Consider the following 13,138-nt stretch of genomic DNA (forward strand, 5'->3'; position numbering starts at 1 on the left):
CGATGAATTCGTAATTCTTTAGTTCTTTCAGTACCTTAATATATAAGATCGAATACTTTACATACTCCATCAACTGTTTACAAATAATGTTGAGGCTCTTATTTATGCAACTTTAACGGTAGGTTGTATTGAAGATGTAAACTTCATACTCTCAAAATACTGCAATTTGAAGTTGAACAAGTTATAATGTTAAATTAATCTATTTTAATTTAGCTTCAAAGATTAGTAAAATTATCTCTTGATAAGCGAAACGTGACAAGTAAAAGTAAACGAAGGGAGTATTTGGAATTTCACTTTCACGAAAGTTCTAAATTATTGTCATGGAAGTGCTTTTTTATTTTTTATTTCTTTTTATTATCATACGATTCTCGAAATATATTGGTCTAATTAATTAGACTCGGAACGTGTAAATATGGTTCCCCACACAAGGGTTTTCATTCATGGGGCTTGAATTTGAAATCTCTAATCAAGCGTAAAGTGATTACATCCAGGTAAAAATGGTGGTGGTTACACCAAATCATACAAATTCACCATGGTTAAATCATATATATATATATTTATCGACTGTAGTTTAATCATAAAAGTTCACATAAAACATATGTCATGTATTCATTAGTTTGGTGCAAACACCGATACAAGTAAAGTTTTACCTCCCCTCCATTATACCAAATCCCTTAGGCGGTTTTTCTTCTTCTACACTTGACTTCTCATTCCTCTTATTTTAATTTTAATTCTTTTTGTATATGTCAAACGAGTCTATAATTAAGCTCTTATTTTTGCAACTTAACGATTGTGTATATAAAAGATTTAACTTCAGCATTCTCAAAAAATGCAAGCTCAATGTAATAGATTTGAAATTCATCAGTCTCAAATTTATAGCAATTGGAACATATACGTCATCTCATTTCAACTTTGAACAAGATGAAGTGTTCATATAAATTTTATTTAAGATGGCTTATGATGTTCATCCAAACGAAAGTTTACAAAAATTAAAATAGCCAAAAGAATAAGTAACATAAAACGAAACGCTAAATTTGAGATTTTTATTCATATATATGTTTTAATTAAATCGATTACAACCTTTTGAAGGAAATGAGCGTTCTAACTTTACTTCCAGAACTCTCGTGAACAACTACTAAATAATTACCGGTGATAAATTTTTCCTGGCAGCGATAACTAATTTATAAGTGATGCCATTGACAACTTGAATTTTACCCCCCAATACACTATCAAACTTCAATGGAGAGTGTTTTGATATGTTGTTGTATGAATCTACTGCAAATTCTCCAATTTTCACCAATTTAGGGTCCTTTGGGTCCTTAATGGGCTGCCAACCACCAACTGGGCTTGGATTTGGGCCATCATTTGCTGCACAAACACGGGCCAATGTTGAAGCAACTACTAAAATTGAAAGAGTCACAAAAATGAAAGAATTGAAATTGAAAGCCATTTTTCTTTTAAGCGGAATTTGTTTGTGTTGTGCTTAACACTAATTGGTGAGGGGATTATTTATAGGAAAATGTGAGAGCTAATTTAGTTAGAAGCATAGGCCAATTAGGTAATATTAATAAGTTTATTACTTTAGAGGTTAATTAAATTATGTTTTCTTCATATGGTTGGCAATAAGTTAGCTACCTAAGTTGTTTAGGAAACAAAAAAGGAAATGTTTTAAATATAAGTATGACATATGATGCGGAAATAAGTATAATTAAGGAAGATTTGCTGCAATGCTAGAAAATATTTTTCTATTTCATTTGAATTGATATTATTGCATAAATCCAAGTTAACATCATCATACTTTCCAATCATAAAAAGCCACTAGGACTACATGGATAAAAAGAAAATCCTCTTACTTGAGTTTATGTCTACCTATTGTTAAGAAAAACATTAAAATAAAAAAAAGAATGGTATTGTCATTTGTGATAATTTTTTTGACTTTTTTTTTAAGTCGCATCTTAAATGATACTGAAACATAATTCAATATCTTCATAATTAGTTAATTACGAATTTCATCAATCGTTTTAGGTTGCTTAGTCATGTTAATTTTAACACCTTCACGTTATTTACATTTGTTAAGTCTAGCTAAACTGGAGCCTGTTTTTTGGAGCTATCCTTCTTTACATGCTTTATTTAAATTTCGCAAAGACCTTCATGAGATTGAATTGGTAACCTTAGTTCCCTTCTATAATGAACCTCCTTAATTTCATGTTTTGATTTAAAATCGCATTTCAATAGGAAATAAAATAAAATAAATATAGTAAAAGCCTTAACGAAGTGGACTATGATGCTAGATTGTACTTTAGGGTCCTCAGCCACACCAACAACAACAACAATAAAATACCCAAAGTGATGTACAATGCGAGTCCCGAGGATAGATTGTACCTACCCCTACCTAGTAGTAGGGATTGCTGTTCAAGACCTCGGCACACCCTCTAAATAAAATCATATTCTCTCTGTTTTAATTTATTTGTCTGGTTTTAACTTGACACGAAGTTTCAGAAAGTAAAATAAAACTTTTGAATCTTGTGGTCATAAATTAAAGATATGCAAAATGTACCAAAATACCCTTTAATCTTGTGGTCTTAAACATGTTATGTGGGAAGTTGAAATTAAAGAGTTGGCCAAAAAATTAAAAATGTATTCTTTTTTAAACGGACTAAAAAGAAGTAAGACAAACAAATTGAAACAGATAGAGTATTATTTAAAGAATCAAAGATATAATCATTTTCATAACTTATAGTGAACCTTTGAAGTGTCCATTAACTATTTCCTTAATTGTAGTTAATATGTTAATTAGTTAATTTAATCAACGATCAGTTTTTTTAAAAAAAATGGACAAGTGGCCTTCATCCAAATGCGTATATTGTGAGGAAATGGAGAAAAGTTGGATACTAGATTATTCAGGAAGCAACTTTTGTATAGTTGTTTTTTTCTTTTTTCTTTTTCCCTTTCTTACAATCAACATCACAGTCCTCTTGCAAGTAGAAAACATTGATGTGAAATTCAAATTTTCAAAATATTTGATTTGGAACATTTTCCGTGTCATTTCAAAGTTGAACAAGTTATAATGTCCATACATATCAGATTATTTATGCGTGATTCAAATTTGAAACATTTTATTAAGAGCGGAGGATTATGTCTGTCTCATCACACTCTTTGCATGTTTTTGTCTCCCGATACTTTGCTTCTCTTTCCTTTTTTTTTTTCATTATATATATTAAACGAGTGTTGTAACTTTACTGTAGCTTATATTAAAATTTTAAAATAATTTTAGACTAATATAATACAGAACGTAAATTTGCGATTCAAAATAATTAATATAGCCAAAAGACAAGTAACATAAAACGGAAGGTAAATATGAGATTTTTATTCATATATATATACACTTTGAATAAATAATGGATTACAAACTTTTGAAGGAAATGAGTGTTCTGACATAATCCATTAAATCATTAACCGTGGTAATCATTTTGCTTGGGGTAGATAACTAATTTGATAAATGATGCCACTAACAACTTGAAATTTACCCCCCAACTCACTCAAAATTCAATAAATTTACTGCAAATTCTCCAATTTTCACCACTTTTGGGTTCTTTGGGTCCTTAATGGGCTGCCAACCACCAAGTGGGCTTGATTTTGGCCCATCATTTGTTGCAAAAACATGGCCCAACGTTGAAGCAACCACTACAATTGAAAGTCACAAAAATGAGAGAATCGAATTTTAAAGCCATTTTTCTTTTAAGAAGAATTTGTTTAGTGCAGAGCTTAACACTAATTGGTGAGGGAACTATTTATCGGAGAATTAGTTTTTGGATCATGTACAATACTCATTCACATCTTAAAATATTCCATAAAACTTTAATCACTAGTTTTTTACTCTTTCCGAATATTGTAACTGATGAATTTAGTAATTCTTTAGTTCCTTTAGTACCTTAATATATAAGATCGAATAGTTTACATACTCCTTCAATTGTTTACAAATAATGTTGAAGCTCTTATTTATGCAACTTTAATGGCAGCTTGTATAGAAGATGTGAAATTCAGACTCTCAAAAAACTTCAATTGAGACATTTTTCGCATTTCGAAGTTGAACAATTTATAATGTCCATGCATACGTACATACTTTTAAGATTTATGGATATCCTGGAAAAAGTAACTACGCATGATAATAGACAAAAGAGTAAGTAACATAAATGAAATGCTAAAAATTGAGTTGTTTGTAAAAAATATATTCGTTAAATAATAGGTACTTCTAAATGCTCATACACTTAAGTTTAAAGCAAAATATTAAGTGAAAGAAATGAGTTTTCTGACATTGTCCTTAGAATTTTCGAAAACAACCGCTAAATATTCATCCGTGACATCAAATTCTGTGGTGACAATTGCCAGCCGATAATTGATGCCCTTATTATCGACTTGAAATTTTCCATTGGACACACTCTCAAATATCAATTCTCTACCTTCTGCTCTGCTGTTTTCCGTATTTACTGCAAATTTTGCAACGTCTACCACTTTAGGACCACTTGTATCTTCTATGGGGTGCCAATCACCATGTGAGGGGGACGGAGCTAGAGAATCATGTACATGTTTGAACGAATCTAGTAACTTTTGATCATCATTTGCTGCAAAAACATGGCAGAAGGTGGAAGCAACTACTACCATTGAAAGAATCACAAACAGGAGGAAATTAGATTTAAAAGCCATTTTTCTTTTAAGAAGAATTTGATAATGGAGTGCTTAACACTAATTGGCGAAAAGGTTATTTATTGGAAAACTTGAAAGCCAGATTAGTAATAAGCAAAATTAGGAAAGATGATAAGTTATTACTTATAGAGTTAATTGAAATTATGTTATCTTTATGATTGGCAATAAATCATCTAACAGTCAGGGAATCCCTAATAGTCAGGGAAAAGACGGATTGTTTTGAAGAAATACACGTGATTTGGAAAAATTTACAAGTTTACTAATTAAGGCCAGGAAGATACGCGACGCTGCTAATAAAAAAATTATATTATCATTTGAATTGACATTATTGCATAAATTCTAGTTAACATTGTCATATTTTTTGTTAACTTATTAAAACCCACCAAGGTGGCTAGATTTCTTTTAAACACGAAAACCAAGAAATGTAAAAGTGATGAGGCAAACTAAATAATGTCACGACCTAAGCTCATGACAAATATTCTCTGCTTTGGCCTAATAGATCTCATCGATTTGTCCTTCGAGCTACAACATCTTCGAGCTCAAAAACACACGTATCATGTGACATTATGTTATGTCTTGTAAACCTCTCCACTTTCCTCTCTCAATTTGATGTGAGATTTGTCTAAAGTATAATATGCACCCCTTCTTCAAAACTTGTTAGTTGAGATATATGTCAATCCTTCTCATTAAGCTGCTTCATCGTCCCCACTTCCGTCATGGGCCTCACGTCTAAATCTAACATCACTAGGGTAGTACGTCCTAGATGGAGATTTTTTTTTTTTATCTTGCCTTGAATTTATGTCTACCTATAATTAAATAGAAAAAACAAAATAAAAAGATGTAAAGAATCCTATTATGGTAACTTTCTCGATTTTCTCTTAAGTCGTGTCTTACCTCCACTGGATCATCAAGCGAAGAAAATACATTACTACTCCACCTGAAATTTTCGAAATTCACTCCTATTTTCCAATAGACAGGAAAAATACATTGACATTTTTTTTTCCATAAGATAATTATTGTTCGAAGCCATAATAAGAGACTTTAGATTACCAACAAAGGTTACGTTGGGATAGATAAAATCTCTCTGCCTTTAAGGTTTCGGATTCGAGCGCACGCTCCTGAATATGAAAAAATTCTATTGGAGAGAGCTTCCCCCTAAATGGGTCTGGATTAATTAGGACTCCGATGTGGATTCCTAACACTGTGGCAAACTAAATAAAAAGAGACTTTAGATTCAACTATTAAGATAAACTTATAATTTTGAAATTTAAGAGAGAAAATCTCATTATTATAATGTTACAAAATGAACAAGACACTAAAAGCAACGGACCTTTCTAAGCAAGTACTTTTATAGAATTTCCTTTTGCCAAATACAAGCATCCAATATAGCTTTCTATTTTATTTGAATTGAAATTATCGCATATGATTCAAATTAACGTTATTATAGTTTCTAATCATAAAAAGTCACCAGGATTTTGGGACTACACGGAGAAAAAAAATCCTCTTACTAGTTTATGTCTACCCATTAAAAGTCAGTTCGGTACACAAAACATCCTGCGTTAGTAGGATTCAAGGAAGAGCCGCACCTCAAGGGATGTAATGTAGACATTCTACCTTAATGCAAGCAACTAATGCTGCTTCCACGGCTAGAACCCGTGGCATATAAGTCACACGAAGACAACTTACATAGAGACCGTTCTAATAACAGCTCTACCTATTGTTAAAGAAATTTTTTTAAAAAAAATCCAAATAATAAAGATAAAAGAATGATATTGCGATGATTTTCTTGATTTTTTAAAGTCGCATCTTGAAACAATGGACCATCCTCCCTTGCAACATATTTACATGGAGGCCTACATGGTGGCAGATTCGCCAGCTAACTTTGAAAATTTTGGACTTCACATAGCTTAGCTAAATCAAAGACTATTTCTTGGAGCTATGAGCTATCCCGCTTTACATGCTTTATTTAAATTCCTCAAAGGCTTTCGTAAGACTGAATTGTTAGGATTAATTCCCTTCTATAATGAACCACTTTAATATTTTGTTTTGAATTAAAATCACATTTCATTAGGAAAAATAAATAAATATAGTAAAGGCTTTCAAAATACTGTAATTGAGACATCTTTCCTCTAATTCTGAAGTTGAACAAGATAAAATGTCAATACATACATATGTTAAGATGATTTATGAATATCATGAAAAAAAGAAAATTCATTACGCATAATTAATATAGAAAAAAAGTAAGTAACATGCTAAATTTAAATTGTTTATGCAAAAATATATCGGGTAATTAATTGGCACTTCTAAATGCTCATACACTTAAGTTTTAAGCAAAAGATTAATCCCAGGAAATGAGTTTTCTAACATGGTCCTTAGAATTTTCAAGAACAACCACTGAATATTCATTTAATTCAGAGAATTTTGTGGCAAGAATATCCAATTGATAAGTGATGCCATTATTATCAATTCGAAATTTTCCATCCTCCACTCTTAGAAATTCAAATTCTCGACGTTTTACTATGCCGTTTTCCGCACTTACTGCAAATTCTGCAACATCCACCACTTTAGAATCTTCTGTATCATCTATGGGTTGCCAACCACCATGTGACAGGGAAGGAGCTAAACTATTCAATACACGTCCAAACGAATCCAGTAACTTTCGATCATCATTTGTTGCAAAAACAGGGCCCAAGATTGAAGCAACTACTACAGTTGAAAGAGTCACAAGAAGTAAAGAATTGAAATTGAATGTCATTTTTCTTTTAAGAAAAATTTGTTTGTGTAGTGCTTAACACTAATTAGTGAGGGGATTATCTATAGGAAAATTTGAAAGCTAATTTGATTAGAAGCATAGGCAAATTAGGTAAGATAATAAGTTATTACTTTAGAGGTAGTTAGATTATGTTGTCTTAATATGGTTGGCAACAAATTAGCTACCTAAGTGGTTTAGGAAACAAAAAAAGGTATTATTTTAACTATAACATATGATGTGGAAATAATTATATTTTTGCAATGCTAATAAATATTCTTCTATTTCATTTGAATTGGCATTATTGCATAAATCCAAGTTAACGTTATCATATCTTCTAACTATAAAAAGCCACTAGGACTACATGGAGCAAAAGAAATTCTTCTTACCTTGAGTTTATGTCTACCTATTGTTAAAAAAAAAAAAAAATGAAAACAATTCTAAACAAAAACATAAAAAGGAATGCTATTGTGATGATCTTTAACTTTTCTTTTAAATCACATCTCAAAAGATATTTGAAAGTAATTCAATATCAATTGCATCAATCATGTTAGAGTTGCATAGTCATGTTAATTTTAACACCCGTACAAAATGCACTTTATTCACATTTGCTGAATAATAGTAGATTCCTTATTGAAACAATGAATTATACTCCCTTGCAACACATGTACATGGAGACAAACACTCATGGTGGCAGATTCGCCATCTAACTTTCAAAATCTTGAATTTTGCATAACCTAGTTGAACTAGACCGTTCTTTCAGGTATCCACTTTACATGCTTAATTTAAATTCTGGAAAAACTTTCATGACACTTAATCATTATGATCAGTTCCCTTCTGCAATGAAACTCCTTAATTTCCCGTTTTAATTTTAAAATCGCATTTCATTAGCAAAAAATAATATACTAAAGGCCCTCAAAGGAATGGACTATAATGCTTGTGTATGTGATTGTACTTTAGTGTCCTCTTTCACACCCTCAAAGTAAAAACATTTATTGGAAAACGGCAAAATACATAGGTAGCCCAGCCCCTTTAAGTTGTCCAGCCCCTTTAAGTTGTCCACAACAATCAGTTTGAGACTCCAACTATACTAAGGCAGCCAACAAGTTTTCCAAATTACAAAGTTTGCCAATTTAGGTTGGAAATTAGCTTCACGAATTTTGTTTGTAGTTTTGAGCAAAACCAAAAAAACTAAATCGGGGTAAAGGAGTGTGGACACAAAAATCAGATTCTTCTATTGTTGGGTTTAATAGATAGGTTGAATGGGAAATGGAGGGAAAAGAAGTGGAGGGAAAATGAGTTGTTCCCTCTTGCTTTATGAAATAAGCATTTGTCCCTCATAGGTGGTGGAAAGAAAAGTTCTCCCACTTAAAAGTAGAAGCACTCCTTCTTATTGCTAAAGGGTCAGGAAGAGGATTTGGATTTGGATTTGGTCAAATGATCTGATTAATTGATAATCTTTTTAGATCAAATTTCCTTTAATTTTAATTTAATTAATTATTATTTATTTAATTAATTAATTAAAATTTTCAGATCCTGACCCGTTAGTGACCCGGATCCGCGTGTCTAACCCGTGACCCGTTTCTTTTCCGGATTAATTTAAATTTCCCTCCGGCTTTTTCAAAACGAATTTTTTCTGAAAGGTTGCAAACCTTTTCCCAACCAATGCATTAATGGCTATAAATTCCGGTAATACTCGATTATTACTTACGAATTTTCGATATTCTCTATTCTTCTACTCTCTCTTAAAAGTTTTCTTACGTGGACATACCGTCGTTAAGTGGTTACCGACATCGTAGTTTTTGGTACCAATACACCACGCTGAGTGAAATCCTTCTATCCCGGGAGGAAATATTCCACATTCAACCTCGGGCACTTGAGAGGAATAATTTCCTTAAGGACACATTGTGCATTCAGTGGGTTGGATTTCTGTTCCTTTGAAATATTTTCGTGTACTCTTTCTGATTATTTTTCCAGATTCTATTTTACATTGGTTTATACTTTCTGATTTTGTAAAGTTACTGATTTCTGGAAATTTTGCTAAGTTACTGTTTCGTAATACAGATTGCTAACATCTATAATTTAAGGGGAAAAAAAAAGATTTTTCTATAATAGCCAGTAAAATACCACGTCCCCCACTCGCAATTTTTTTTTTTTTTGGTTAATGAATCCAAACAATAATAATGAGAAAAAAATCCAAACAAAAAGGATCAAACTTGAAAAAACAAACTAAAAACTCAACCAAAAAATATATATATAGTTTGAAAGATTAAGTGGAGAATTAGAAAAGATTTTCTTTAAGAACCGAAAAAATATGTTCTTAGCACTTTTCAAGTCGTTTGTACGCCACTGCTAACATTCATATCTGCTTATGATTTACCTTACAATTACGAGGGAGTAACTCCAACATATTTTAAGGTAACAAATATGAACTCGACAGAAGAATAAAATGCCAGTACAATAACTAGATAAAAAATGTTTGCTCACGAAGAAGAGAGGAGTGAATATTTGACGTTTTAAATTACAGGTCATTTAAAAAAAAAAAGAAAAAAAAGTTACATGTGTCAGCAGTTTATTTGTTCATCCGCGATTTTGTAACTCGCAATAAGACTGAGATGGGCAGGTGTTTATTTTACGCACTTAACATATGAGGTGTCTAACTGATTGTTATGAACAACTTAAAGGGCTCATTTATGTATTTCACCTTTAAAGAAACAATGATAACATAGTTTTCCTTAACAGTAGTGAATGCTTTCTGTAATTTGATGTCCATAGTCCTTATCAGATACTCCTTCTGTTTCAATTTATGTGAACCTATTTCCTTTTTAATTCGTGCCAAAATGAATGACCTCTTTCCTAATTTGGAAATAAATTTACTTTTATGAAATGATTTACAACCACACAAATATTCAAGACTTATTTTGAACCACAAGTTTCAAAAGTTTTCACTTTTTCTTAAATGTCGTGCCCAGTCAAATGAGTTCACATAAATTGAAATAGAGAGAGTATTTAATAAGATTATAACAATGCTGCAAAACTGATTGTATTTTTCATTGTTCAATGCCATTCACTTTTGGGGGATCCTCAACCGAAGAAAATACATTAAATACATTAGTACCATTAAAATTCACTAATGTTTTTCTTTCGACAAGAAAAATAAATTAATATTTAGCATTTCCCATGAGCTCATAGTTACGGAAGCTATAATATAAGTGACTCAAGATTCATCCAATGACTTGGCTTTGTGATTAATGAAGTGCGTTGAGAATAATGAGATTTTAGGTTCAAAACTAAGCAGTGACAAAACATTAGTTCATTCTTTTTATTTGTCTAGGCATTGATGCGTAAAGTTACTCGATACATGTGATAGTGGGAATCCCACTTTTCCTTGTTTGGTTGCACTAAATTTCTTGAAATATGTTTTACTTAAAATAGAAAAAAATATTTTCCTTAAAAATTTGAGGAATAACATTTTTCAGATCAATAAAAACATGTCATAGCATCCTCAACCCATTCCCGCACTATCCACCTCCCCACCTCACCTCAACCCCATCCCCACCCCCACCTCACCCCACCCTACCCCCACCACCACCCACCCCTCCTCCATCCACCTACCACCTCCCTTCCCCCTAACCCCCTTTATCCCCCCACCCCCACCGCCGCCTAGCCCCACTACCAAAAGTTATAGTCCGAATTCAAAAATCTCATAGTGTTTTGATTTGAACATATGCAAATACTCTTAAAATGGCATTTTCCAACTTGCGTGCCAAACACAAGCAAAGAACTAGGGAAATCACTTATTTTCTGAGATAATATTTTCTTGGAAAACATTTTTCGTCATAGCAAACACACCAACAATAGCTAGCAAGTACCCCGTATAATCAGTCTAGGTGCACGTAAATAAGCCCCAAACAGTAAACCCCAAACAACCACAGTTATACAAAAAGAAAAAAATCTAAGACAGTAGATACAACAATAAGAGAAGTTTTCATTTTTTGAAAATTAAGAGAGAAGGGCTCATGATTATAATGTTACAAAATGAACAAGATCACACTAATAGCTAGGGACCTCTCTAACAGCAAGTACTTCTGTATTGCTTCCATTTTGCAAAATATAAGCATACAATTTAATCTTTCTATCTCCTTCAATAACAAGAGCAACATTTATCTTAGTCCCATTTGTTATTGCAGCCTTAATTACTTTTTCAAATGTGACATGGGCTTTGGTCCTCTTGTTATATTCATCAACGGCTAATTTTGCAAATTTTATCGTCTTAGGATCTATAGGGGATAATGGTTGGAAAATTTTCGAATTTTCATAGTTTTCACCGGTGAAGGCGTTGATTGAAATAATTGCATAGAAAAATGATACAAGTAGAAGGAATAAGATGTGTATTTTGAGAGCCATTTGTAGGTTGTGAGAATTGTGCTGTGAGTTTTTGATATTTATAGATAGTTTTTTACATTGAAAACGTAATTAAGCTTTAGTTGACTCATAATCTTATTCTGTTTTGTTGTTTTCCTTTATGGGGGATTTTATGAGAATTTTGAGATTACATATTGAGTCATCAATTGGGCTTATCTGACGGCCCTGTGCTCATATAGCCCCAAGTGTTTGGGCTTATGAAGTCTTTTTGCACGATTGTCCTTCTTGCGAGTGGTCTTTAATTTTTTCCCTTCGCTAAAGCTCTTTGGTTTCAGGTTCGAACCCTTACTAAGTTAATTTATTTTTTTTTATATAAAAATCGCAAGGTAGAGTTTGGATTCGCTCCAGGCAGAGTTTGAGATCAGGTAAATTTTGACTCCAAACTCTATTTAAGGCAGAGTTTTGCCTTTAGGAGTAAGCCAAACTCTACCTTAAGCCAGAGTTTATCCTTCAGGCAGAAGGCAAAACTCTACCTTAAGGCAGAGGTTAGCATTAAGGCAATTTTTTTTAACTCAGTTGGAATGTTGTAGAACTCTGCCCTAACTTTGCTACAAAACTCTGCCTTGCAATTTTTTTTTTATTGAGCCGTGGTTCGAACCCCAAACCTCATGGTATTAGGCGAAGGGTAAATTAAAGACCACCAATTTGGGAGACAAAAATTAAAGACCGGTGCATTTGAAGGGAAATCCGCACAAAAAAATGTTTTTCCTCGGCCATTGGGCTTTCTAAAGTTGAGAAATGGCTTATTTGTTAGTCGATGTTCATTTTTTTTTTGCCCCGATTTAAGTGGTATTTAATTTCTGTCCCTCAAATTGCTGGTCTTTAATTTTTGTCCTTCGCTTAAAATGGTGGCCGAAAATACCTTGAGGTTCTGGGTTCGAACCCTCGCTCAGTAAAAATAATAAAAAAAAAAATCGCAAAGCAAGACTTTTGCAAAAAGTCTGCCTTATGCGGCAGACTTTGTCTTAAGGCATAACTAAAAGTGTGTCTTATAAGGCAAAGTCTGCAGGAACCGACAGACTTTCAGTTATGCCTCAAGGCAAAGTCTGCCGTCTCCGGCATAGGTTCTATGTAAATTCGCCCAAATACGCAAAGGATTATTTTTGACTCTACTGGATTTCAAACCCAAAATCTCGAGATATTTTCAACCACCATTTTAAGCGAAGGGCAACAATTAAAGACCAGCGAATTAGGGACAAAAATCAAAGACCAGTATGTATGAGTGGACGATCGTGCAAACTGCCCGTCGAAGTTCAAGTT

General features: G+C 32.6%; 2 protein-coding genes across 2 annotated transcripts; both read right to left on the reverse strand.

Moving 5' to 3' along the window:
* Positions 1-4,186: 4,186 nt before the first annotated feature.
* LOC132060522 (cysteine proteinase inhibitor 6-like) lies at positions 4,187-4,763 on the reverse strand. Its single transcript, XM_059453538.1, has one exon. The coding sequence runs from the start codon at positions 4,702-4,704 to the stop codon at positions 4,288-4,290; it is 417 nt and encodes a 138-aa protein (XP_059309521.1). The 5' UTR covers positions 4,705-4,763; the 3' UTR covers positions 4,187-4,287.
* Positions 4,764-6,967: 2,204 nt separating this feature from the next.
* Positions 6,968-7,465, reverse strand: LOC132060523 (cysteine proteinase inhibitor 1-like). Its single transcript, XM_059453539.1, has one exon. It carries the CDS (start codon positions 7,457-7,459, stop codon positions 7,043-7,045), a length of 417 nt encoding a protein of 138 aa, XP_059309522.1. The 5' UTR covers positions 7,460-7,465; the 3' UTR covers positions 6,968-7,042.
* Between the last annotated feature and the right edge of the window lie 5,673 nt (positions 7,466-13,138).

Source organism: Lycium ferocissimum, chromosome 6 (assembly GCF_029784015.1).
Source record: "Lycium ferocissimum isolate CSIRO_LF1 chromosome 6, AGI_CSIRO_Lferr_CH_V1, whole genome shotgun sequence".
Lineage (NCBI taxonomy): Eukaryota > Viridiplantae > Streptophyta > Magnoliopsida > Solanales > Solanaceae > Lycium > Lycium ferocissimum.

Bases quoted from the DNA above. Each gene is read 5' to 3' on its own strand.
- LOC132060522 (XM_059453538.1), bottom strand. From the start codon at position 4,704: ATGGCTTTTAAATCTAATTTCCTCCTGTTTGTGATTCTTTCAATGGTA.
- LOC132060523 (XM_059453539.1), bottom strand. From the start codon at position 7,459: ATGACATTCAATTTCAATTCTTTACTTCTTGTGACTCTTTCAACTGTA.